We start from the raw sequence: 26,986 nt of genomic DNA, 5'->3' as shown, positions 1-26,986 counted from the left end.
TCAAATAATGATTTAGGAATAAGCCTACTTAGTAAGAGGTTATGTGTACATATCTATTTCTAGTATTGTTTTATTTATTGTGTTACAATTTTTGCCAAAGTTCCCCCTTGTGGTACTGATATTTATTGTTTATGTATGACTAATACAACCTCTTTTATGATCATAAAAATTAGAAAAACACATGCTGTGGTATTTTGTTGAAACATCTCTTATAAACACTTAAATGTTGTATGTATATGAATTACTAAATGTTACAAAAACAATAAGGAAGTACTAAAAGTGGTCAAAGTATATTATTGATTTACTTTTAATGCCAATAGTAGCCATCTTTATTACAGAAAATGGTACGGTCCTGTTGCTCCTACCCTCTGAATCATTGTAATTACATTTTTCCTGCAGTTTCCAACTTCGAGATTAGTAATTGAGAAAGTCAGGTTCTTAGAATGCAGCATGAAGTCCAACATATATTTGTTTAGAAATGAATTATTTTATAATGCATACTATAAACACCAAACAATTTTTTTAAATATATTAGTCAGCTTTGTTTCTTTTTATTTTAAATGCATTTCCATTGCCTGTCGAATTAATCAACACAGTTTATGAGATAACAGAAACTAATTAAAGTATGTTTAATGTACTCTTTGTAGAGGATGGGTGACTACTGTGAAAACTGACTTTCTATGAAAATTGACTCTATCACAGCCAACAACGGCCTAAATGATAAATATAATTAAACAACTAAGACAATCTGAGGTCTCCTAGAATTGTGTTTAATGGTTAATAACCAACATGACTGTCATACAAAATATTGTAAATGTTGAAAGTTGTCTGTTGGGCAGGGGCGGAGCTAGATGGGGGGCCAGGGGTTGCCATGGCCACCCTTACCGAATCATTGGCCACCCACCCCTACCATTTTTTCCCTCTAATACAGATGGTGGCAGCAGTAATACTCTTAAGTGTGTCTCTGCAAGTCATAGATAAATAACAATTTTAATAAAAACGTATCAAATAATCAATTTATGTAGATATTAGTGCTTGTAAATATCAATTTAATGTAGAATGTTTATTGATACAAGTAGGTAAATAACTAGGATGGAAAAAATTTACACTCCAGATCTATGAACTAAAAGATTTATCCACTACACCTTTTATCTAGAAAGCACGGATGTTTAAATATATGCGTCTATTTGTTAACAAAGGCTGTAGGAAAGTATAGTTTGTCTTTATTTAGAAAATATGGATGTTTTGCTCGTTAATTTTCCTTCTGGCTACGCATCTGCTGTTGGGACTTGGAGTAGTTTCTCCTGTTTAACAAGGGCAATTGTTCAAATTGGAACTTGTTCCTTTACTAATTTAAAAGCACAATTTGAAGAAAATAATTGTTACACTGATGAAGAAGAAAAAAATCTTTGGTGTTTCTACTTGGAACAACTAAAGTTCCCTTTGCGGTCACTGATAGTAAAAAAATCTAATTTCCGAGACAAATTGGTGTTAGCTGAAGGTGGCCATAGTTTACTTTTGGATTTTAAAGGTACTGCTAACAATATAAAACGTTTTTTTTCCATCTTTATCTGTATTATTATTATTAATACGGAAGAGGATTAGGGCCAGTGGAAAAAAAAAGTTAACTAATTTTTTTTATTTTATTTCAGTTTAGTATGGGAAAAAAGTCAGAATTCTGAGAAAAAAGTCAGAATTCTGACCTTTATCCCATGTTAAACTGAAATAAAATTTAAAATCAGTCAACTTTTTTTTTTCAGTGGCCCTAATCTTCTTCCGTATATTAATCATAGGTAAGTTCGTTAAAATGTGAATAAATAATTCATGTTAAAAAAAAATCCTAAATAAAATGTGTTATATGGTTTCCAGTGTATGATGAACACGCTGAGCCAGTTGAACCAAGATATAAAAAAAAGAATCTGGCCGGGGATGGGCTCGTGTTTGGATCACCATGCGGATGTGACATTTCAGAGAAAGCGCGGCCGCCATTTTGAGATTTTGCTTAGACCCAACACATCACAAACCACGGGAGGAGCGGGCCGAGAGCCGCCGCACAGCATCGTATGACCAGGCACATTCCTCAGAAAGAGACGAGAGGTTAGTTTTAAAATGCAGCGAGGAGCCACGTCGGGTCGTTGAACGTATTAGGGGCTTTTTTTTTCCTGGTCGGGCTGGTTTAATGTCGGGGCCCTGTTAACTCCTCACCGTGAACTTCCAAATCGTCATTAGTGGAAACGGTTTGAATGGATAGCTTTTCCCTTCGTTCTTCCCCGGTCGTTGGACAATCGGAGGAGCAGACAGACTGGGGATATCGCTGGCAAAGCTGCTAATTGCACCCTAGCAAATGAGCCATTGTTTTCATTGTTGCAACTCTATTACAATTTGGCTGCCTAGTGTCAGGTAGCTGAACGCTCGCTGCAAAAAGGGGGGATTTGCTTCTGAAGGTGGAAGCCTCGTTTCCCGGGGTTCATTCAGATCCAATCCGTCCCCGGAGTCCCATTGCCCCGCCGTCAGCCAGCGATCTGTCCCCAACTAAAGCGCCGAAATTGGGCGAATAGCGAGCAAATACGTCCGCGTTTCTCTACCCGCTCCCCAGCTGACCTCCCCTCCTCACTCCCCGGCGCTGACAGCGGACAAGGCCGAGGTCGCAACAGAGCAGGCCCGGCCGCCAAGGCTCGACCTGTCCACCCCACCTCCGCATCCCACCGCCACACCTCACCAGCAGCCCAGAACCCGGTTCCCCGCCGAGCCTGCCCCGGACAAGGTCGAGGGTGACAGAGATAGCAGAGAGTCCCGCATCACGACAGCAGCTGCCAACATGAACCACCACCACACGCAGCAGCAGAAAGCCGGCGAGCAGCAGCTCAGCGAACCGGAGGACATGGAGATGGAAGGTAAGAAGGGTGAAGAGACCATGCAAAATGCATGACATAGTTCCCCCGGTGCATGTCGGATACGTAAAGTTATTGTTGGTGCAATCTTAGCGCATCATTACAGTAAACAACAAGGCCCGATGCTGGCTTGGATAGCCGGTTGGATTTCTGCTGATCGTGCGCTCGTTGCAGCAAACTCTTGCGGAGCTGACCTCATTTTGCGTTATAAACAAACGGTGCTTAACTCATCTTTCCGCCTTTGTAATAATGAGTCGCAAATTAAAAATTATCCTGTTTTTCCTGTCTTCATACTTGAATATCGGTCGCATAAATCATTCATTCGGCTTCGGTACCGCATTTTTTACGCTGTTGTAAACATCTGGTTTATTTGATAAATATTCGTTTAAATTAGCCATACAACCTCCATATACTAAATTATGTTGATTAGTGATAACCTAAATATTTGTAATTTTTTTTGTCTTAACAAATTAGATAAATCAATTTCAATGTAAATTAATAAAGCTTCATGCAGTCTCAGTTTTCACGTGGCAAATAAAAACGTACCTGTCTACATAATTACTATCTTGTGGTTAAAATGTAGTTTCTCATTCGTTATAGTTTTTTATTATTATTCGGCATGTAGCGTTGCTAGCCTAGAACGTGAGCGCTAGCAGCGTGTTTCAACTCAAGGCTTCTAAGTAAATGATAAAATATTCCAAAGTTAATCTAAATTACCATTTTGTCCACTATCGTATGTAAAGTCGTTTCTCTATGTACTGAAATCTTCACAAACCGAATACACATTGTCAGACAATCAATTTTAAACTAGTAAATTAACTCTGAGGCCCTATCCGTTTTGTGTCATCGCTGGTTAGCATGCTAGTTAGCAGGTGCTAACGAAGGGGGGTGTGTGGCGTTTCAAAATGGTGGCCTTTGCGATCCTGCTAGAGCGGTTGGGCCTCGGTTGCTAACCCGGTGCGGATGTTTTGCATTCCCCCCCCCATTCTATATGCTATATACCTAATATTTAATTACATGTTTAACATTGCGTGGATATTAGGGCGTTATCCACTATTTGTGTTCACAGCTAACGTTGTCCGTTAAGAAGCGGCATGTCTTTCGGTTGATGGGGTTTGCTATGTGGCTAACGGGAACGCAGATACGTCAGTCCCCGCTTATATTCGCCGCGGTGTCGTTTATGTCTTTAACCGTAGCGCTTTTAAACACACAAAGCCGTTAAGCCTCAAGTAGAGCCGTTTTAAACGTCTGACGGTGTTTTAGTTGATGCGTGACAAGAGGTGAAAAAGTAAGTTGTCAGCGGTGCGGTGAGCCAGGCCCGCACAGCGCGGGGATTTGCTGCTTCATTGTATGGAGAATCAAACGGCTCGGAGCTCTCGCCATTTTTAATGATCCTTATTTTTGTTTTGTTTTTTTGTTGGATCGATTTGCAGACAGGTAGAGCTATTGAAACGCGGTGGTTATTTTTTTTTCGAGACGTAAAAACTGCGCACTCTTCACTTTAATTAGCTTTTATAAAGGTCTACTTTAGGTTGAGACTCGTTGAAGAGGCTCACTGCGTCATTCAGTCTGAGTGATTCAACTTTATCTAATCTAACACACATTAATTATAATTATTTATCAACACACGCCCATTACATGTGAATTTAGTTTTACTAATATTGATTACACCTCTCTGATCAGTGTTGGTAGTTGATTTTTAATAGTTATCTGACTAGGAACAGGTGCACTCATCAGTCAGCCTCCCCTGTAGCATCTTGTTCATTAATCCTAGGATCCTTCTTGCAGTTTAACAGGCTCTTTTCCATCCCATCACCACGGGTTGATCGCTAGGGTGGGGAATTAGTTGTTAAGAGATGGTTTCTATTTGTTCTTGATCAAACTCTGTTATTGATGGATAAGGAAAAAGCAAAACAGACTTTCTTTCCAGACTTTAGCCCAATTCATCAATCATTGACTTGTATGGACACCTACAGTGGGATAGCTTCAAACAACCCTTCTAGAAATGCAGCACATGTTTACCTAGTCCTAATATTAACAGCTACAACATTGTACTAAAATTTACCAGCGGGGCTTTTTGCGTTGACAGAATAAAGAACCACTTCATGATTGAGCTATCCTGTTGTTTGTGACACAATAATTTGTCTGAAATCCGTTCAGTCTGCTGAATGTAAAAACATGGTTTAGGGTTAAACACAATCCTTTTCGCCTTTTTTCCCCCGCCTATGCTGATATTTGTATCAACCACGTTTTTCTTTGTTTGAGAAATGTGTAGTTTTGCAGTACACAGCAACTGATGCAAGTGGCAGGAACATTTTAAACCCTTGGTTTATCTTGATAGTCGGCTTTGTATTAAGCTTTTGAGTTTAATATAATGGGGGGGGGAAGTGGTGAAGCACTGTTTCGCTTATTGTATAATGTGGTATTTGTGGATTGACTTCATAAACGTGAACAACTCTGGTGGTATCAGGGGTTACTAGTTTTTGTTGTTGTCCAAAACATAAAATCTTAAGCAAGGGGAAAAATAAATAAAAATTAAACCTTCATTATATATTTGCTTGTTTCATTTAGATGTTTTTTGGGGCTTTTCAAGCACCCCCTTTTTAAGAGATGCCCATCTCAGTGGGACTACTGCTGGTAATTTGTAATCCCAACACCAGAGGAAAAGTCAGGAGTTTGCGTGTAAAGTTTCCAGAAACCTTTAGAAGAAAGCGATTAGATATTTAAAGTACAGGTAAAGTTTTCAAAGAGGGATGTTTTTAGTAGAGAAATAACATTCATTTTCATGAAAAGTAGTTGAAATCTTTTAGGTGCTTAGTTACGGAAATGTGTGGACTCTTCAACAAAAGTAAAATATTAAAATGAAAGTTGTTCATTTGACCCATTAAAAACTCTTGCTTCCTGAGGAGGTTAGTTTTGTTTTTAAATAAACGCTTCCCTTTAGAGATGTCCTTGTTCTAGTGGATAGAAGTACATTTCTAAGTAGCAGTAATCAGTTTTTTTCCGATATTACTTCCTGTAATAGATTAAGGGAGGAGAGATTGCTTGTTGTACAACAGCTAAATAAGGGTTAGTCTCAGTAGTTTTCTGTTTTGCATTCTATAGCAGAACTTTTAAAGGTTTCAGGCTAGACTCGTGCAGTAAGCAGGACAAGTTGTCATGCACCTTACTGACGGACTCCATTAATATGGTTTAATCCACTTGAGGAAACCAGGTCAGCTTCCTCAAGGAATGGTTCAGTAATGTTGCCAGAAGTCGGGTGGTGCCGTGTCTGGAACCAAGAGAGAGACAAGTAAATAAACATGTGCAGAAGAAATGTAGCATGCTTAGGGACACATGTTCATCGTTGTCTTTACAAAATTTGATTCCCCCCTGATTCTGCCACTTGTATTAGAGTGTGTCTGTGGATCAAACTAGTTGTCTCATTGTGATGGGATGATTAATGTTGTCCGTAAGCACAATTGTTTTTTTTTTTTTTGAAGGATTGCTTGGAGCTTAATCCCTCATTAGAACCATAATTATCATCCCTACTCCTAACTATATATATATATATATATATATATTTTTTTTTTTTTTATCCTTGCACACATGCTCTTCCAGCTGTGCTCACAATGTCTTCACATTTGGAAACACTTGTCATGCTGTCTCACCATGGTTTCCCTAACAGGATGGTATAAAAACCTCATATTTAGTTTTATCAAGAGCAGGAGTTCCAACTAAAATAAGGACGGGGGAAAAAGGATTTTGTTTTCCAAAAATGTAAATTAAATTACTCAAGATCGGGCAAAAAAATAATCTTAAGACACTTTGTGATACACAAAGTTTTTAAAAAGCCTCATCCATACAGTATTGTCATGCTCTTTTATTTTTCCTCACAGCTGGGGACACAGACGACCCCCCAAGAATCCCGGCCAATCCGGTGATCAATGGTAACGTGGCCATGGGAGATGGGCACAACAACACAGAGGAGGACATGGAGGACGGTGAGGAGATTGGATACTCACGCTGACTGATAACGTTTCTAGGAACGCACCAATCAGCTGTTTCCTTGCTGTTTCAAAGTCGTCTTAGATTTTTAGGATTACCGAAACAGGGTTATCACTTGTTTTACTTAAAGTATTATCTGCTGATTGTTTCTTTATTTGGTAATTTCTTACCTTTATCTAAACCAAACATCAAAAGCATGCTATTTATGTATGTGTATACAAAATACATTCGATAAATGAGACGAAAACGTATATTTATATTGGCATACATCCATGATGGTATTATTATATGCATTAATGACATTGAAATGAATGTCTCTGTGATTAAATTGTTGGTTTTGCCTTATATCCTTGTTTAGCTACTGTAGGCTCTTTTGGATAAGTTTTAGTAGATATAATATTCAAAAACAAATTAAAATCAGTAATTTTTTTTTTTTTTTTAGTATTAATCAGATAAGAACAGGAACTGATAGGCCAGCCGAATATCAGAAACAAACCAATAAGTAAGTTTTACAAATGAACAAGATTAGCATCTGGAGTGAGCGTAACTTTAACCAAAGTGTGCCTTTGGCATTCAGAAAATCAGCAGTTTCCTTTCTCATAGAGCTGCTTTAAAGGCTGTTTGAACATGTCTGAATGCTTATTGGACTGAACCATATATTAGCTTTGTGTGAGCTTTATGCTGACGAGTCATTCGCAGACTCTCCACAAATTGGCAGCTAAAATATCCTTGTGCATTCATGTGGAAGTTTATCTCTGAGTGGATTTATGTTCAGAAGGGGGGAGAAAATAATGCACGTCTCTGGAGAAAATTGGTTCCAAGGTGGTTCTGCTTGAGGCTTGGGTTAGAGTTGGAACCTCTGCTATTCATAATCGTTTTTAATTTTGTCCTCTCCTGCCTGCCGTCTCCTCGTAGACACCAGTTGGAGGTCAGAGGCGACCTTCCGGTTCGTGGTGGAGCGCTTCAGTCGCCTTAGCGAGTCCGTTCTCAGCCCGGCCTGCTTTGTCCGGAACCTGCCCTGGAAGATCATGGTGATGCCGCGGTTCTACCCGGATCGGCCCCATCAGAAAAGCGTTGGCTTTTTTCTGCAGTGCAATGCAGAGTCGGATTCCACGTATGTGTCTTTATTTCAGCACTTTCTGTATTTTGTATCCAACATAATCTCACTGTTTTTTAATTTACTTTACGGGGATAAGTCAGCGTTTCAAGTGGGGGGGAAAAAAGGGAAGATGTGATTATATTAAATGTTACTGTAGGGGAGAATATCTTTAAATCTCCTAAACAGTACTGTCACACAAGTGAACTACTGCACGGAAGTAGCTTGTTGTAGTTTTATTAAGCTATGATTCTACAGAGATACTAGGATTTTTTTCTATCATGTCGATTATCATCATGGATCTGTTAAGCCCTGATAGTTTTATCTATTCATAGACAGTGAAGGAAATAAGGCCTACCCTCTTTCTTTGTATCCTCTCTCTTTCGTACCTTCATATTTCTTGTCCTACTTCCCATTTCTTCCTTTCTTTCCTCTCTTCCTTCATTCAATCTTTACATTATCTTCCTGCCTTGTTTCCTACTTGCTTTCCTTCCCTCTAGATTCCAGCTTCCGCATTAAAAACTATTTCTTGAGGAATGTTTACTATATGTTCAATGAACTTTAGGCTATTATAAATTTTAAGCAGAGGGATATCCTGACCTACAATTTGTATATATTTGATGTACTTCGCAGCTCTGATGAATAAGTCCTCTCCTTCCGTTTCAGGTCATGGTCATGCCACGCTCAGGCCATGCTAAAAATCATTAACTACAAAGACGACGAGAAGTCGTTCAGCCGCAGGATCAGTCACCTCTTCTTCCACAAGGAGAATGATTGGGGCTTCTCTAACTTCATGTCCTGGAGTGTAAGTATGCCAGCCTAATGCACGTCAACATAAATGTCAGCGCTGCAAAAAAAATGATTTGTTTAATTTCTTTATCTCCAACAGACATCATTAAGCTTTGGTTTCATGACTTGCAGCGTTTATAAATATTGGGAAAACAATTTGAAATTGAAATATTGAGCTGCTTGTTTCCTTGCTACCTCCATGTCTATTCAAGCTATAGAAACCTCATTGTGTCTTTTTGGGAGGTCTTGAAATTTTCCATCCACTTTTTATTTAAGGATGTAACGGATCCAGAGCGAGGCTTTATCGATGACGACAAAGTCACGTTTGAAGTCTACGTCCAGGCAGATGCTCCACATGGAGTGGCGTAAGCAGATTTCTCTATTGAGTTTTTTCTATATTGAGTTTTTTCTATTTTCTCACTAAAGGTCATAATATAAACTTTTTTTTTTTAACTCATAAACCAGCTGGGACTCCAAGAAACACACAGGCTATGTTGGACTAAAGAACCAGGGAGCCACCTGTTACATGAATAGCCTGCTACAGACACTGTTCTTCACTAACCAGTTACGACGGGTACGGCTCTGCTTAGTGTATCTCATGTAGAGATAGAATTGAAAACCCTCTCAGTCAGTCTTAAAGCTCTGGTTTCTAACATGTCGTTTTTTTGTGTGGTCCCTTCACCTGTTAGGCGGTGTACATGATGCCCACAGAAGGAGACGACTCTTCCAAGAGCGTCCCCCTGGCGCTGCAGAGGGTTTTCTATGAACTCCAACACAGCGACAAACCAGTCGGCACAAAGAAACTCACAAAGTCTTTTGGGTAGATGCTGTTTTGCTTTTGTATTTGCTTTTTAGTATTTAAATTTTGGAAAGTCAACTTTTCCTAATGCGTTTATTTTAAATGTAAAGGTGGGAAACGCTGGATAGCTTCATGCAGCACGATGTGCAGGAGCTGTGCAGAGTGGTGAGTCCTCTGAATGGTTGTAAAAATATAAACGCAGACTTGACTCCTTCCTGAAACATTTTTTTTCCTGTGTACACCAGCTGCTCGACAACGTGGAGAACAAAATGAAAGGCACGTGTGTTGAGGGAACCATCCCCAAACTGTTCAGAGGAAAGATGGTGGTAAGTCTGTGCCGAGTTCCTGTTGATGTCCAAGTTGTCTTTTCTACTTACAGTTTTAAGAGTTGATCATTTTGTAAACAAGCTGACAATCTAGGTATAGAGGTTATTTTTACCCGTTCTGATTGTGTGTCTCCCCCCAGTCGTATATCCAGTGCAAGCATGTCGACTACAGGTCTGAGCGGATAGAGGACTACTATGACATCCAGCTTAGCATAAAAGGAAAGAAGAACAGTAAGTGGTTCAGTTTTTGCTAATTTACTGAAAGAAGTAAAAAAGAATAAATTAGTCAGTTATTTGGATGTTTATTTATTTTAATAATTTTTTTCATGGGATGAATTTCCTCTGCTTATTTTTAGTATTTGAGTCTTTTAAAGATTACGTTGCAACTGAACAGCTAGACGGAGACAACAAATACGACGCAGGAGAGCACGGCCTTCAGGTAAGTCTAGTTTGGTATCAGGACTGTTTTTGTTTTTTATTTTTCTCTTACAGCCCCACACATTGCTATACTTCTATGGATTCCATGACAGACCAGTAGGATGTAGCGCATGGTTTAGAAGTGAAAGGACAATGTTTCTTGACATTGTATACAAATAAAAATGCATTTTTTTTCTCAGATCTGCTGACTTATTAGTTTGTAGAACCACCTTTCATTGCTTTGGGATTTAGCTCTGTACATTTTTACTTCTAGAGTCTTAATGTTACTTTTCTAGTCCAACCACAGATTCTCGCTTATATTAGGACTTTGACTTGGCCAGTCTAACACATGGATATGCTTTGATTTAAATAAGACCGATGAAGGTCTGCTTGTATCTTCAGGGTGATTGTTCTGTGGAAGGGGAACCTTAACTCCAGCCCTCAAGGTCTGGTGTAATTTAAGATGTTTCCTGGCTTCTGTGCAGAGTAAAATAACAAGACTATCACCAAGAACGGATAAGGCAGTTATTTGGTTCAGGTTTATTTCGTGCTGTTTTGTAATGCTACTTTTTTATATAGTTATATTTTAGCTCATCTGACCAGATCCATTACCTCTATATAGGTGATCTGCTGCCTACATGCCTCTGCAAACTATAAAGGAGACTATATAGACCTGCTTTCAACTCTCAAGTTTGGTCGGTCTGTTTCTCCATAGAAGTCAGGTTGTTTAAGACTTTGCCTCCTCACCGTCTTATTTCTCCATCTTCTTTGCAGTAGGTAGCTGTAGGCCGCTTGTTTGAATATTCCTATTGGTTCAGGTAGATTGTGTGGTGCTGGCTGTTGTGCAGTAGGCAGTACTTGATGCTCTGTGGGATGCTCAAAGCTTGAGGGGTTTTTTAAGTGACCTCCAAGTTTCTCTGGAAATCGGACTCTTCAGGAGTTTCTTGGCCTTCATGCTGACAGCCCCCTGAAGACTTTCAGAACAGCGGAGTTAAAATGATACCCATGTTTACTAATAACTTGGAGAGATCTGAATCCCAATGTTGGCCCTGGATTTTTTTATTTATTTAGATAATTAAGAGATATAGGGGTTGAATTGCCATCTCTTGATATTTTTATTTGTAAAGTTGAAATTATGCTTTCCTTTTCCACTGCCCCTATTTTTCTGCTTAGTGTTGATCTGGTGCATTAAAACCCAACTAAATACCCTGTTTTGGTTATGGTGTTCAACATTTTTTTTTCCTTTTTCTTTTCTTTTAAAGGGATTTAACACTTAAACGCTGAATTTTAGTTTTCCTCTTGTAAGATTTTAGGACGCTAAACATCCAACATGTTTGTTTGCATTGCAGGAGGCAGAAAAGGGTGTGAAGTTTCTTACTTTCCCCCCAATTCTCCATCTGCAGTTGATGAGGTTCATGTATGACCCACAGACTGACCAAAATATAAAGATTAATGACAGGTAAGCTGGACTTGATTGTTTTCTTTCACTTCACTAAAACCCCTTCCCCTGCCCCCCCTTAAACCGGGTCGTTTCCTTTTTGGACGACATTTCCAGGGATTTGTGCCCGGTTAGGGTTTAGGAGTCTGCTCCATAAAAACATAAGTTAAAGGATGCAGTTTCTTTCCAGAAAAGGTTATTGAGTTTGTTCAGAGAGAAAAGCATGGCCTGACCCCCTGCCCTGTTATGGCAGGAATAGACGTAACTCTTATTTTATTTTTTTTGTCTGTCTTTACTTGAAAAGCTTTATGAAAGGGCATGGTTGGATAACAATGCTTAAGATTATTGCGACATTTCAAAGCACCCAGGCATCCAGAACAGATCATTTCTTTTTATTGTGTCTCGACTCTGACTCATCCTCGCTGTGGTACCGTGCACACCTGAGGCTTTTCTGCATATAAGTGCCCAGAAACGATGTGGATGGAAGCGGCTATAAAATGCATTTAGATGACCTGCTTTCCTGTCTGTGTTGATGTCCGGTTTTTACCATAATCTTGTGTCCTTAATCCCTTTTCCTCTTTCCTAACCATCCCTTCTCTCTTCACCTTGAAAGGTTTGAGTTTCCGGACCAGTTACCTCTGGACGAGTTCCTTCAGAAGCCGGACTCCAAGGACCCTGCAAACTATATTCTACACGCCGTGCTGGTGCACAGCGGCGACAACCATGGCGGTCACTACGTCGTCTATCTTAACCCCAAAGGAGACGGCAAAGTGAGTGTCAAGGAACCAATCGTGAGGACAAATTTTTTTATGCACCTTTGCACCAAACATTCAGTGCTTATTTTATATAACTTGAAAAAGCATTCATTTTAGTTTTTTTCATCATTTGTCATTTTGCAACCTTCAGCTTTTGAGTATTTTATCGAGATTTTGCACACACAAAAAAAGTGTATTAAGAACTTTTCAGTCTGTCTGAAATTCAAAGAGTCTTGGTAGCTAAAGGGAAAAGACAGGACAGGGTAAGATGCTGTAAATGCGGTGTTTGTTAACATTTTTTTTTTTTCTGTGTTTTTTCAAGTAGGATATGAAAAATTTAGAACCTTCACAGTGGCTGATTTCCTTCTTTTAAAAACCAGATCCCCCCAAATTTAAAATCTTTGCAGCCCTACTTTTAGGTTTGTATTTAAAAGAAGCTTCATTTTCTTATGTAGAGTAAATCTACTTGAACTTGATCATGGGGGATATTTTGGATTTCTTTTTTAACAGAGTTTTTACATATATATATGTATATATGTCTAAACCGTGTAGTTTTGATGTATATTTTGAATTTTACACATTGCACCTAAAAGCACCATGTGAAATAAAACACAGGCGGTTTCAGGTGGTTGAACAGAAACTATATCACTGTTCTCGCTTCTCCTAGTTCTCCCTGTCATGTTATTGAGGCTGGTCTTTGTAGCAACACTAATTACATTTGCCCAGCATACATTTTTTCTTAAGGAAGTTTTCAGAGAATATCCCAAATGACTGATTTATTGGTTGAACTCTGCTTTGTTGGTGGCGCTTGAAAGGAGTTCTAGCCTTTAGTTCTTATGTTAGGGTTTAGAATCACACTGTGCTCAGTCGATTCCTCCATTTAATGCCTGTGGTGCCAGCAGTTGTTTGTTGGTCCCTAATGGAAAGCCTTTGGTTGTAACATGACAAATATGTAGAAGTTCAGACGGTACAGTACATTTCCAATCTTCCATTTTGATCTAACCACCACTGCTTCGCTGCATCTATCATTTCATTTTTCCACTGCAGTGGTGTAAGTTTGATGACGATGTAGTGTCGCGGTGCACCAAGGAGGAGGCCATAGAACACAACTACGGCGGGCACGACGACGACCTGTCGGTCCGTCACTGCACCAACGCCTATATGTTGGTCTACATCCGGGAATCCAAGCTAAGTAAGTATGATGCTTCTGGAACGACGGAGCCTGGAGTTTATAGATTTAATTTCTATTTCTAACTTGTATCTCAGGCGAGGTCCTCCAGCCTATGACTGATGGGGACATCCCCCAGCAGCTGGTGGAGCGTCTGCAGGAGGAGAAGAGGGTGGAAGCACAGAAGAGGAAGGAACGCCAAGAGGCACACCTGTACATGCAGGTTCAGGTAAGAAGGGTCCTAAATTGGCTTTTGTTGACTTTAGTTCTACCAGGAAATTGAACTTTTACTGTATTATTGGGTTTGTGTGGCAACAAGACATGACAGAAAATGTTCTCATAGTCGATAGAAAACTCAATCTTATATCATAGACTCTTAATGGATCAACTGTGGGTTAAAGTTGGCATCAGAGCTGTGATGCTAATGTTGCTCTTCCTTCTATTGGCTGATCTTTGGATCACCTCATTGTTTCTGTGCATTAATAGATGCGCTAATGTGTCCATCATCTGAGGCTTTGCTGAGTGCATCCTCTGAAACCCAGACTGCCTTTAAATTGTGTTCTATTCTGTTAAACAAGGTTCTGCACCCAGTGTTGTCCATGAATTTGTGGCTAGCTGCTAACTGCAATTTGACATATAATCTAAGGAATTAGCAAATTGGTCCTGAAGGGTTGGAACCTCTGGCTTTTGAGCTGCAGCTGCTTTCTTATAAACTACTGGAATTACTGAAAGAGAGAATAGCTAGTATCATTTTTGTTTTCTGTTTTGGTCAAAGTGTCAGGAGTTGACCCTTTGCATGAAACTTTTTGGATGGATTCTCACTGTATTAGATGCGGAAAATAATGGAGATCGACACCAAGATGGTGAGCAGTTGAAGTAAAATAAATGTAGATTTAACTGAAGTGTTGATTATTTTAACATTGTGGTTTTGGACACAGGTGAAAATTACTGGAAGAATTTAATCGCTTCTTTGTAGCAAAGCATTATTGGTGTTTCATATTTTTAAGTGATACAAGCCTTTTTTTTTTTTAATATAGTTTGCTGTTTTCGATCTTATGAGGCCTTAAACAGCAGCGTTGGGTATGATCCCAGTACCAGTGATGGTTTGGGCTAGTTTGATGCGTTTATTTCTCTAAGGTTAAAGTGTTTGTGTGGTTATTAAGCTAACTTTTGTGTCGGCCAAGTGATGTCAGCCAATCAAGCAAATTAAGATATTTTGCGTTCACATGAGAATAACTAAAACTGTTCTTTGTATTACTGTTATCCTTCCTGGTAGAGGATGGAAAATCTGCTTTTTGATTTGGATTGAATGTATAAATGAATAAAAAGAAGAAATGAGGTATGAATAGAGATTTTAAATCATCTTTAATGTTAATAATCTAATAGGTAAAACAGAGGAAGGAACCATTCACATAGATGTTTGCAGTGCTGCTGGCTGAATACAGTACCGCCTCATCATCTTTAGAAGTTTAGTTTGTTTAGCATCCATCTGGAGGCGACTAGGCAGGAGAAACGGGTGGCTCTTGAAGCAGATGAAGTACTGCTTGAACTGCAATTGAACAGTTGCTAATTATTTAGATACATACATGCATGTTCTCTATTTTCATTACACGTTTAGCAAACATAGGCCGAAACGGCCTAAAGCAACCTTTTGTTATTGAGATGAAAACCATCTGGAAGCTATATTTATTAGCTAGTTTTCAATATTTGCTATGAACCTAAAGCAGTAGGACATTGTTCAATTGTTTATCACAATTTCAGTTATTATTGCAACATTCGTCTGCTTTATTGCACATTTTCTGCTTGCCTAGCCAGCACTCAGACAAGGTTTTCTTTTGGCCTTTTTGGATTTGTTGAACGATAAAATATAACATTGCTTTATTTCCATCTATTCACTTTTTGTCCTTCATCCTTATAGATGGTGACAGAGGACCAGTTCTGTGGACATCAGGGCAATGACATGTACGATGAAGAGAAAGTAAAGTACACAGTCTTCAAGGTGCTGAAAAGCTCCACTCTGCAGGAGTTTGTCCAGAACCTCTCCCAAACCATGGTGAGTCTCATGCTCATATCAGGTGGCAGACTTTCAAAATGAGGCAGACTTTCAAGTTTCTCTATCCTGTTAGATGCATTGTAGTCCAAACCTGCAAAAGACCTAGCATTGACTTTGCACAGGTAGCTAGACCAAAGTTGATCTATTTAACTTGGAGTTTAGGTAGAACTTAAGCCTTTCTTAAGGGAATCTTCTAAAAATGTTTTCCATCAAACAACTTTCTAACCATGTTTACTGGAGTCTTGTTGATTTTCCTGTTTGCTTACATTATCTGAATCTAAACTACCAGGAAACAACTCCTTCCTGCTACCCAGATGAGCAGAAACTTCTGTCTTGATACTATTCCTGTATATTTTTGTTAATGTCTTAACTTTTGTATTTTTGTACTGCAGGGTTTCCCACAGGATCAGATGAGGCTCTGGCCCATGCAGGCCCGTAGTAATGGAACCAAGCGGCCCGCCATGCTCGACTACGAGGCTGATTGTAACAAATCGGTACGCGTTTCTGCATTCTCTTAGAATGCTGTTTTGGCATGTGTTCAGTAGAGGTATTTAAGGAGATCCGGTTTTGTTCAAGTAGCTGTCTTAATTTAGGAAGAAATATTTTTGGAACATTTTTTAAAACAAGTAGAACTCCCTGACATTGTTACTCCACTGCTCTGACACATCAGAGGTTTTTAACACATAATTATTAGGGGTGGAAAAAACTCAACAATAAATAATTGGTTTAGTAAACGGCCACTATAATCAAGCCACGAGGTTTTAGAAGTTTGTTTTTTATTTATTTATTTATTTTTTTTTTAGATGATCGACTTGAGTGATAACGAAAACCCCTGGACAATATTTCTGGAGACGGTGGATCCAGAGCTGGCGGCCAGCGGTGCCACGTTACCCAAGTTCGACAAAGACCGTGAGTTTTCCTTATCTGTAGTCCCATTGTCTCTTAATGCAGCCTGTTTATATTAATGTGTGGACTTTTAACTTTAGTGAGCTTTTTACCCAGAATGACATATATTCTTAAAACTTGTCTCTGATGCAGTTCAACTGTTATAATATACCCTTTTTTCTTTTTTAAATTAGGTTGGTTTATATGAAAACATGTTGTCTAATGCGACCCATTTCCTTTTTACAGACGATGTCATGTTGTTCTTGAAGATGTACGACCCCAAAACCAGAAGCTTAAATTATTGTGGACATATCTACACACCTATATCCTGCAAAATAAGTAAGTAGCTTCCATTTAAAAGCTTGTTGATCTCTGAAAGTGGCTCTTTCTCTTTTATATTGACATAATTTTCTTGTGCTACTCAAGGAGACTTGCTGCCGATCATGTGTGAGAGAGCAGGTTTTCAGCAGGAAACTAGCCTTATCCTCTATGAGGTGATTTATGTTTATGTTTCAGGTTTTCACATATGTTTCTCATCATATTTTCACCAGTTTGACTTCATCTCCCTTTGTTGTTGTCATTGCTGCAGGAAGTAAAGCCCAACCTAACAGAGCGGATACAGGACTATGATGTCTCTCTGGACAAGGCCCTGGATGAGCTCATGGATGGGGACATAATTGTCTTCCAGAAGTGAGTATTGGCTCATGCTTTTCTTTTAATTTGAAGGACTTAAAGAAATTAGACTTCTAACAGTAGGCTAGGATCATAAAGTTGTTTTAATGCTGTTTGGAAAGGTGTTTTCCTTGTTTGGGGTTAATTATCAGATATCTATCTGAATGGGATTAGAAAATGGAGCAAAGAAAAAAAATTCCAAATGTCTAAAAAATCTGTCCATCTTTTTTTTTCTTTAATTTCTTGTTTCCTTTTCCTATTTCTCCCTTTTTGACAATCAGTGGTGTTTGCATAGTCCATATTTAAACCCTGACCACTTCAAACCATCTACTTTAAATTCACCTGCATGTTTTTCTTGTACGTTGAGACTCTTAGAGACTTGCTCCAAAGTCGGATGTTAATTTTTTCTTTCTTTTTATTTTTTTTTTCAAACTCGTCTGTTTTCTGTAACTTTAGCCTGTTTCCCACTTACATTAGCGGGTTAATGTAGGTTTTTCAATTAAGACTTGGCAAAAAGCTGCGTCTGAACCCCGGCTGGCAAGCTGCCCGGCCCTTGTCCCCCACGGGTGCGTGTCTGCTGACACCATCACGCTGGGCTAGCGTTAATGATCTCACCAGCATGACTGAAATCAGGAAAGTAAACAATGGAGAGCAACATGTAAGGAAGCCAGAGTTTTGTCGTGTGTGCTTTATTGTTTGGATCTTTTGTCTGTCTGAATCTCTCTCACCATTGCTGCTCCATGTTTATCGAATGTAAGCTGAGTTGTGTTGGCATGTTGGATTGAATGTGACTGCCGCGGTGTGTTGATGTCTGCATGTTGCGCTCAATAGTATAACGTAAATTAGCGGGTATGAAGTTCCCACTGTATGCTGATCAGAGCTGAGCCATTTGAGGACAATTTTTACTTGGGTTGCTTGCAGACTCATTTGACCCAGGTTGATGCGCGTCAGGGAGCCGTTCCCACTGCCAATAAAAGCCGATTGTTCCCAGGTTTAAAAATGTTTCTTAGGCCATTGGGAAAGGGGTATTAGTTATTCTATCTGAAGTTGTAGGATACCAATTTCCTAGAAGGACTGAAGCTCTTAAAACAAATATGGTGGGGATAGGCTGCTTTATCTCTATCTGATTTATAAGTTCTCATTACCTCTTCTTAAACTGGATTCATTCATGTTGTTGCTTTTTTTTTTTTTCCTCTCATCCATACAGGGACGACCCAGAGAACGACAGCAGTGAACTGCCCACAGCCAAGGACTATTTCCGGGATCTTTACCACAGAGTTGATGTCATTTTCTGTGACAAGACCATTCACAACGACCCTGGCTTTGTGGTCACGCTCTCGAACCGCATGAACTATTTTCAGGTAGAGCCGCTCAGCTTGATTGAATGCTGTCTGAATCCAGCAGCGACCTCTTTTCATCACTTCATACAGCTGACGTAAATTTTCTTTAACCTTACCCTTACAAAATAGGTGTTCAACAATAACTGGGGCAAATTTCTGGTTCAATCAAAGACAATTTTTTTCCATTTAGTTTTTTGGGTCGTTTAAAGGTAGAGCTAGCAATGTAATATTTACAAAAAGAAACCTTCTGACAAGTGTCAAGTTAGCTGCTTGGTTTATACCCCTGATCTTGTTTTGCTGTCTGTATCTGATCTGTTGAGGCATAGATGCTGTCCTGTAGGACTTTAGTTTTAAAACCTTCATCTAATATGTGTGTTTTTGTTTTTTTTTTGTCAGGTGGCCAAGACAGTTGCTCAGAGGTTGAACACGGATCCAATGCTGCTGCAGTTCTTCAAGTCCCAGGGGTAGGAGGCTTGTCCCATCCATCCAAACACACAGAGTCAATCAGTGTAACGTTTAGCAACGATACGCTTCAACAAATAGTAGACATGCATCAGTCAGGATTTTTGGAGCCAAGCTCCAATCCGCAATCACAAAAATCCATACCTGCCGATCACTGCATGAGATGCAGAAATCCTTCGGTCTAATGTACATTGACATTGTATCATTGGGTATCCAAAATATAGGAGATTAGAAACAATCATGAATTGACCATAGTTTTAGTGAAGGAGGCAGTGGAGATGAGCTTTTTTTAATGAAAATGGAAGATTGAGATAATAATGTCGCCAAAGGATGAAGCAGAAAAGCTCTTAAAAGGTTTGTGGGCGACTTAAAAACAAAAAACATAGGACCACAGAAAAGTTTTCCTGTGGTCCTACCTCTCCACCGACCAGCAATCGCATTCTCTCCCCTCTGACGCGCTGTCTGCCTGGCAAGCCCTTCATATCCTGCTGTCATTCTTCCACCTCCAGCAGTTAACTTCCCAGAGGTTACCCTCAGTCAGCACTGTCCTCATTCCCGCATTGGGACTTACTGTTTCCCCTGGAGACTTATCCGATCTTCTCGCCGTTAGCCTAGCTATTCTCGGTCAGCTGTAACCTATCCACTCTCCTCCTTAGCTGCCTTATCACCCAGCTTCTGTGCGCTATCTGGCCAGCAGGCTTCTTCGATCTCCCACTGTTGTTCCTTAGCTCCAGAGAGGGGTACGGCTAGCCGCTGGTTATGGTGCTATCTCTTCTATTTTTACACTGATTCCCCGGTGCTTCTGTCTGAGCTCAGAATGCTGTCTCCTGTTTCCTCTTTTGTCCTATGATTCTTCTCTCTGTTTTGGGCACTCGGACCAAAAAAAAAAAATGGACTAGGCCTAGCAGAAAGATATGTCTGCTCAGAATAAAAATTCATCAACAATGCAGTGACTAGCGCATTAAAATTTTGACCTTCATAATGACCGCCTGGACACCGGGCATGGCAGATCACATGAAAATCAGCTGATTGCCGAGCTTGACAGATTGACCGCTGCAAGTCTACTAAATGGCTTGTTTTTTCCCTCTACTTGTTGCATGTATAATACTGTATTGCAGTGTTGTTGCTATGCTGTGCAGCAGAAAAAGTGGTTGACTACAGAATCATCTGACATCTCAATATACAGTTCTAGAAGAGAAGAGAATGTACTCTCCTACAAAAGCCTTCTCCAGGGATCCAGTTTATGTCCAGCAGCTCTGGCTCCTCCTACTTATCTGCTGCAGGAGATCAGTTCAGAGCTGCAGCTAAATTTAAGCTCCAACCTGCTTGAAACGCTTTAATCAGCTTCTTAAGATCTAAGAACAAAAATGAAAGTTGAAATGCTCCAGTCATCATGAGAATGTTGATGTAGGATGGATTCATTGAAATTTAAACTGATCACGGTTTGCTGCACAACTGATAACATATCTAGATGATCAAAGATCATAGATTCCATTTGAAAGTAAATTTCTGAAGCAGCAGTTGCATTTTTACCTGCTTGTTTTCTCTAGTAATTTTCAGCTTTCAGAAATGTTGTGTAACCTGTCCCCCCTCCACCTCTCTTTGTTTTCCTCTAACTCCTCCCTCTCACCTCTCGCTCTTCTGTCCTCCTCTCCATCCATGCCAACTTACACATTTTCTCTCCTCCATGACTACTTCTCTACCTTTCTCCATCCGTCCTTCCTACCCTTTGTCGCCCTTCCCCCCCTGCCTGGTGGTGTGGTGGCCAGGTACAGGGACGGTCCAGGGAATCCTCTCAGACACAACTATGATGGGACGCTGCGGGACCTGCTGCAATTCTTCAAGCCCCGGCAGCCTAAGAAGCTCTACTACCAGCAGGTAGGAACGCTGGGATCTACACGAGGGTTTAATCCTGGTGTGGATAAATAGAAGCAATGTCAGAATTGAAAAGAATTACTTTGCTGCAATCCATAGTTGGCTAATCCACTTTAAGTTTATTTAGCAGGATAGGATAGTGTCAAAGTAAGAGAAGTAGGTTCACTGAAGATGGAAGAAATGTAGCTGCTATGATTAAAGCTTCTTCGTTTCAGTAGCAGCCCTGAAGTATAAATCAACATCCCTCTATTTAAAAAAAAAATTTGCGTCCTTTCTAGATCTTCTTCTTAAATGTGTTTACTTTATGTTTACTTTACTTGGACACACCTCATCGATGCTAAAAGCATTTACCTTGGTCCATTCTTCACCCAGTAACAACTTCCACACTGAACAGGATTGCTAATGCGACCTGTTAAACATTCCCGTCATTAAATGGTTTTAATGCATCCTTCAAAAATATTTCTTCCATATTTTCCCTTTTAGTCTTCCACTTGTTCAGATTAGATCTAGATTCTTGCAGTCATTGTCGTTTGTCCAATCCCAACTGGCTCTAGAACACTAGCCTGACGTAGTCCTACTCAATTCTAGTCAGAATATGAGTCTGATACTGCTCCATAGAGCTGTGATTATGGGGCGTGTTTCGAACGAACCAGGAAAAAAAATGCCTCTGCACTCAATTGGATAGACCTACAACCAATGAGAGCAACGGAGTGCGTGACGTATGTTAAGCGGCGCATAGTTGTCAACAAAAATCAAAGCGTGCAGTTTCACGCCTAGAATAAGAAGATGAGCCTTGATCGCGTTTCTCTGTTCCTCTTTTAAAATTAATTTGCTGTCGATATCTTCTAGAACAGACCTAATAGCAGAATCTACTCACCTCAACTCTCCAGCAGCAGCCATTGTTGTTGTCACCCAAGCGCGATTTGGTCACGTGGTTGATTACGTTACTGTTGATCATCTGTCCATCATCGTATAAAGCCGGCCCTGACAATTTGATTGGCCCGCCAGATATTGTGCGAGCATACTCGCGCTACTATTGAGCAATGCCAGACCGAACTTCCCGACCTCAAACGTTGTGGGCGGGACTAAGTACGGAATGGCACCCAGGCTACTAGAACACATTGCTGTGATAGACTTGCATTAGGAGAAGATACAAGACGGTTGTATAGAAATTGTACAGGATGTATGGAACGGTTCCTTCAGAATGATGCAGTTTATCATGCCTCTAATGTTGGATTTTTCTGTGTCCACAGTTAAAGATGAAGATAACAGACTTTGAGAACAGGAGGAGTTTTAAATGCATATGGCTCAACAGTCAGTTCAGAGAGGAGGTGAGCCACATATCTGGTACTACAGATAACAAGCAATCAATGCAGATGGGGAAGATTTCGGTATATTTATGCAACATATTTACTGCATGTTTTTCAGGAGATAACCCTCTACCCTGACAAACATGGTTGTGTACGGGACCTTTTGGAAGAATGTAAAAAGACAGCAGAGCTGTCTGAAAACGGCTCTGAGAAGCTCAGGTATGTGAGACCCAGCAATGAACAGGTGGCACTCAAAGATTAACCCTCCTGTCTTTATAAATACACCAAATTCATAAAAAAAAAAAAAAAAAAAAAGCTTAATCATGATGCATTATGGGTAAAAAGACTGCTGGATTGAAGTCATGGTTTTTTCTCACGAATATTGACAGAGAAACTCACTTAATTCAAAGTGGACATTTTTACATTTTTAAATTTCATGTTGTAGACATTTTTTTATTTACTGGTCAGATCAAATTGTTTATAATTGAATCATATCAGCAATTCATCTAGAAAAATATCAAAAACGTTTTAGGAAAAATCTACACAAAGGACTCCAGGTAATGTTTAATGATTTCTAGTTATGATCAGGATTAAATCATCCTGTCAGTCTTTTAAAAAAAAAACATTTTTATATGAAAGGATCCCAGTTATGTGTTTTTCTTAAGTCTGTTACCTCTCTGTTTTTTCTGATGCAATCTTCCATTTATTAGCTAATTAATATTTTACTAATAGATTTATTTGTCAAATATTTAGTTTTGAATCAAGTGATTTGATAATAAATTTAATGGGAGATTTTGAACCAACTAAGGCTAAACCTGCCGCTTAATGAGTTCTTGATAGAGCTAGTATCCTGTATTCTCCACTTAACTAAGTCAGTTGACGGTTATTTTAATAAAAGATTAATCTAAACAACTAGAAGAAAATTCAGCCCTAATGGGCTAACTACAGCTAGCTCGTTTCCTCTTTTTTTTTTTTTTTTTTTTTTTTTAAATACAACTTTTTGCTGTTAATTTTTAGTTTTATTGTGAGAAGGGTTTAATTTCAGGGTTTTATTTTATTTTTTAAGGTGTGGTTTCTCAGTCTGACCTGAGGGGCTCATGTCTCAGACAGGGATGTCCAGCCTATTGTTTGGGCTTTCTGTTTTTTTTTTTTGTTTTTTTTTGAAAAGCAAAAAAAAAAAAATCATAATTTCAGAGAATCCATATTTTATTTAATTTGATTAAAGTTACACTAAAAATGGTAGCGTTCTGTAATCCAATCAGTTTTTATTTTAATCAAATGCAACTCCATCAGCTGTTGCCTTCTCTCTTATATATTAAGATCTTCACTGTCTTTCATTGTTTTACCTTAAAGATACAAATCTGAATTTTCTTTAGGGGAAGAAGGGAGTTTGGTTTATATTTATAAGATGATCTCTAACCTTGTTTTCTGAATCATAATTTGGGTTTCTGTCCAACAACAGCCTTTTTAAACTGGGTTTGATTTTTTTTTACACCAAACTTCAGCTGAAGCTGGCATTTAGAGGAACGTTTACAAATGACTAAAATAATGATCAAAAACTGACATTCTGTCTAGAATAATGAAGTCTCGTGCTTTTGTTCGCATTACAGCTGATCTAATATGTATCATCAAATGAAAACAAAAAAGAAAATTATACGATTTTGCCTTGAATATTTTTATTTCCTCCTAATTTCCTGCATTTGACTGTTCAAAGTGTTTTAAAAGCTGCTGCTGCACATTAAGCCTGTTGTGTATTTTTTGTCTCTCCCTCTGCAGGCTGTTAGAGATAGTAAGCTATAAAATCATTGGGGTTCATCAGGAGGATGAGCTGCTAGAATGTTTATCTCCTGCTGCCAGTCGCACCTTTAGAATAGAGGTAAGTGTGTTTGAGAAGCATTTATTTTTAGCCGTTAAACCTCCTTCAGCTACAGCAGAGCTTTCAGCCCTGACCCGCTTGGGTTGCTTCTTCAGTGACTGATTGTTGTTGCATTGGTGCTTCAGATTCAGCTTTGGAATAATAAGAGTCGATAACTTAAATAAAAACACATTTATTTACTCTGTACTTTCAGCACAGCTAAGGATGTTCCTTGGTGCAGCTTTAAGCCTGATGATTCACATTCCCTTGTCTTCATTTAGGAGATTCCTTTGGACCAGGTGGACTTGGACAAGGACACTGAGATGTTGATCCCAGTCGCTCACTTCCACAAGGAAGTCTTTGGCACCTTTGGGATTCCTTTTTTGCTGAAGATCAGACAGGTATGATATAGAGCCGATGAAGTCTACAACATGCTGAATGTTTGATGTTTTCCTGTATCATGTCATTGCAATCTGTGTTTTGCAGGGTGAGCCATTTAGGGAGGTGATGAGGAGGATCCAGACCATGCTGGATATCCAGGAGAAAGAATTTGAGAAGGTAAGACATTTTGTTTGGGGTTTAAGGCTGAACCTTCCTAAACTCGATGCTAGGGTTTTCCTTTGGTAGAGCACTGCTGGATGATTTGTGGAATAAATGAAATCTGAATATTTTTCTTATCCTCATTTTAACAAAGCTGCTGTCTGGACGCTGTTTTATTAACAAGCCTGATTACTAGTTACACTGTTGCTTGATAAATTTCTAATCAGATTTGCATGTTAGATTTTGAAAAAAATAGGCTGAAAAAGTCAGGAATTTTTAAATTAGATGCTCATAGAAATCTAGCAACCAGCTCTGCACAACCTACGATTTGAAGGTGTGTGCCCCCCCCTCTCCTGGTCAAAGGTCAAGCATATACCTCTTGCCATGTATAGACATGCAAAACGTTTGTTTTGGTGTTTTTATTAAAAAATTGAAATTTGTTCTGGAAAATGTAATGCCTATTTTTTTTTTTTACTTTTAACTATAAAGAGAATTTGAGCTTTAATGGAGAATTTGGTCCTGTATATTTTCATTATACTGTACATTTTCTTTATCATAGATACTTAACACCCCAAAGTCCTCTACACTGAGATGTGTAATACTGAACAAAATTAAGATTAAAATAAGAAAGATTAAAAAAAAAAAAAGTCAAACTAAATACTACATGCTGGAAATGGTAAAATAGTTTTGAAAAACTAACCTTGGTGTTTCTTTTTTTTTTTCCTGTTAACCTTAGCTGTCAGAATGAATCAGAAAGCTCTTTGTTTACAATCTTCTATGTATTTGCTTTTTCTCAGTTCAAGTTTGCGATTGTGATGATGGGCCGGCATCAGTACATCACTGAAGATGAGTACGAGGTCAACCTGAAGGACTTTGAACCACAGCCAGGTATTTAAGACAAGACACTTTGATTCTCCCTATGCTAACTTCATTGGTTGTTTTTAATGTTTTTAGTTACAATTTCAGTACCCAGTTAAATGTTTTGTCGAATTGTTAAAAGCGGGTTTGTCTCGACTCTTTTACATGAGGTTTTTAAAGGTTTTTTAGATTTGAAAGCATAGTCTGAGTTTTTCCTAATAAAACAATGACAGCATTGTTCTACTGTAGTAGTAGCCTTTTAATATTTCCCCACTTTTCCTTGATGGGCCCTTGGCTGGTCCTCTACAGTTCCTCTTTAAACATCAATATTTGTACTAAAATGTTCTTTCTGTCATGATTAATCTAAAGAGAAGCGTCATCTCCTGGTCACACCCTGTAATTCAGTGAAAAGGGTGGAGTCTGAGTAAAAAAATGTGTAAGAGGGGGTCTCCCCAGTGGCTAGAAGTTGGAGGGGATTTCGCTGGGAGTTGGAGAGAAGTAGGTTGCCATTTGACTGGTGTTTGACTGGGAAGGATCATTATGAAGTGCTGCTACTGTAAACCTGAATCATAGCTCTGAACAGACAGTTTTGAATTTGACTATTAGCACTGTGACATTTTATAGTTGGTGGCACAAAAACAGGCAAAAAGTAAATCCGACTTGCTCAATATTTTGTATTCACTCTGGTCAAAACTTACAGGAACAACTTTAAATCATGAAGCGGATGAAGATTCCCAGTCATCCCGGTCATAGTCATTCCGTAAAAGTTCAAAAAAATCCACAGGAAGCTTGAATTGAGAAAGCTTCCTGGAGAGGTGGCGAAACGTCTTCAAACCTTGGAAACCAAGTCTAGTGGATTTTTTTTTACTTTTACGGAATTGAAATAATGAAATATGTCCAGAAAGTACAAATTATTACAAGAATGATGTATAGCCGTATAAACGAACCCTTTCATCTTTTTATTCACCCACTTAAGCTTTGACTCAAGACTTGAGCTGTTCTGATGAAAGCATCTGTTACTCAGGAAATGCAAAAATGTTGGTTTCAGATGAAAATAAGTATTCACATTCAAAGTCTTGAACTATTCTTTTAAGTCTTTTTTTATTAGTTTAGTTTTTTGTACAATGGTGAAACCTGAATAAAAGGTTTAACCTTTTCTTTTTGCGTGTTGCAGTTTTAGCCGTTAAGATTTTAATCAGGCAGCAGTAGAGGTGCCTAACATTCTGTCCCTCCACAGGTAATATGTCCCACCCACGGCCCTGGCTAGGTTTGGATCATTTCAACAAAGCTCCAAAGAGAGGTCGCTACACATACCTGGAGAAAGCAATCAAGATCCACAACTAAAGCAGCCCGCTCCTTCCTCTTCGTTCTCCTCATCCTCCTCAACTCCTGCTCCAGCACCCTTCCCTTCCCACTTTAACAAACCGTAACCACAGACTGTAACCAACCGTGTGTGTGTTTGTGTGCGAG

General features: G+C 39.1%; 1 protein-coding gene across 5 annotated transcripts; it reads left to right on the top strand.

The window, feature by feature from the left end:
* Positions 1 to 1,989: 1,989 nt before the first annotated feature.
* Positions 1,990 to 26,986, top strand: usp7 (ubiquitin specific peptidase 7 (herpes virus-associated)). Of its 5 annotated transcripts, none has more exons than XM_015388645.1 (31): positions 1,990 to 2,894; positions 6,770 to 6,874; positions 7,794 to 7,992; positions 8,641 to 8,779; positions 9,040 to 9,128; positions 9,229 to 9,337; positions 9,453 to 9,583; positions 9,673 to 9,727; positions 9,808 to 9,888; positions 10,029 to 10,119; positions 10,245 to 10,327; positions 11,655 to 11,764; positions 12,357 to 12,513; positions 13,546 to 13,690; positions 13,765 to 13,895; positions 15,585 to 15,719; positions 16,112 to 16,213; positions 16,523 to 16,628; positions 16,851 to 16,943; positions 17,031 to 17,098; positions 17,194 to 17,294; positions 18,484 to 18,637; positions 19,013 to 19,080; positions 20,848 to 20,956; positions 22,207 to 22,284; positions 22,382 to 22,482; positions 24,040 to 24,139; positions 24,400 to 24,519; positions 24,605 to 24,676; positions 25,456 to 25,546; positions 26,754 to 26,986. In XM_015388645.1, the coding sequence occupies exons 1-31, from the start codon at positions 2,819 to 2,821 to the stop codon at positions 26,858 to 26,860; spliced, it is 3,306 nt and encodes a 1,101-aa protein (XP_015244131.1). In that variant the 5' UTR covers positions 1,990 to 2,818; the 3' UTR covers positions 26,861 to 26,986. The 5 variants fall into 5 exon arrangements, with proteins under 5 accessions (XP_015244131.1, XP_015244130.1, XP_015244129.1 ...); XM_015388644.1 differs by having other exon boundaries at positions 12,357 to 12,534; positions 20,854 to 20,956; XM_015388643.1 differs by having other exon boundaries at positions 12,357 to 12,534.

This window comes from Cyprinodon variegatus, unplaced genomic scaffold (assembly GCF_000732505.1).
Source record: "Cyprinodon variegatus isolate N-32 unplaced genomic scaffold, C_variegatus-1.0 Scaffold431, whole genome shotgun sequence".
Lineage (NCBI taxonomy): Eukaryota > Metazoa > Chordata > Actinopteri > Cyprinodontiformes > Cyprinodontidae > Cyprinodon > Cyprinodon variegatus.
The sequence above is the reverse complement of the archived record's forward strand: the minus strand, read 5'-3'. Positions and strand labels throughout refer to the sequence as shown.

What these genes read in the sequence shown, in the direction of transcription:
- usp7 (XM_015388643.1), top strand. Translation starts at nt 2,819, where the DNA reads ATGAACCACCACCACACGCAGCAGCAGAAAGCCGGCGAGCAGCAGCTC. An exon ending in CTAACTTCATGTCCTGGAGT is followed by an intron (nt 8,780 to 9,039) that starts GTAAGTATGCCA and finishes TTTTTATTTAAG; the next exon opens with GATGTAACGGATCCAGAGCG. An exon ending in GACATAATTGTCTTCCAGAA is followed by an intron (nt 17,295 to 18,483) that starts GTGAGTATTGGC and finishes TCATCCATACAG; the next exon opens with GGACGACCCAGAGAACGACA.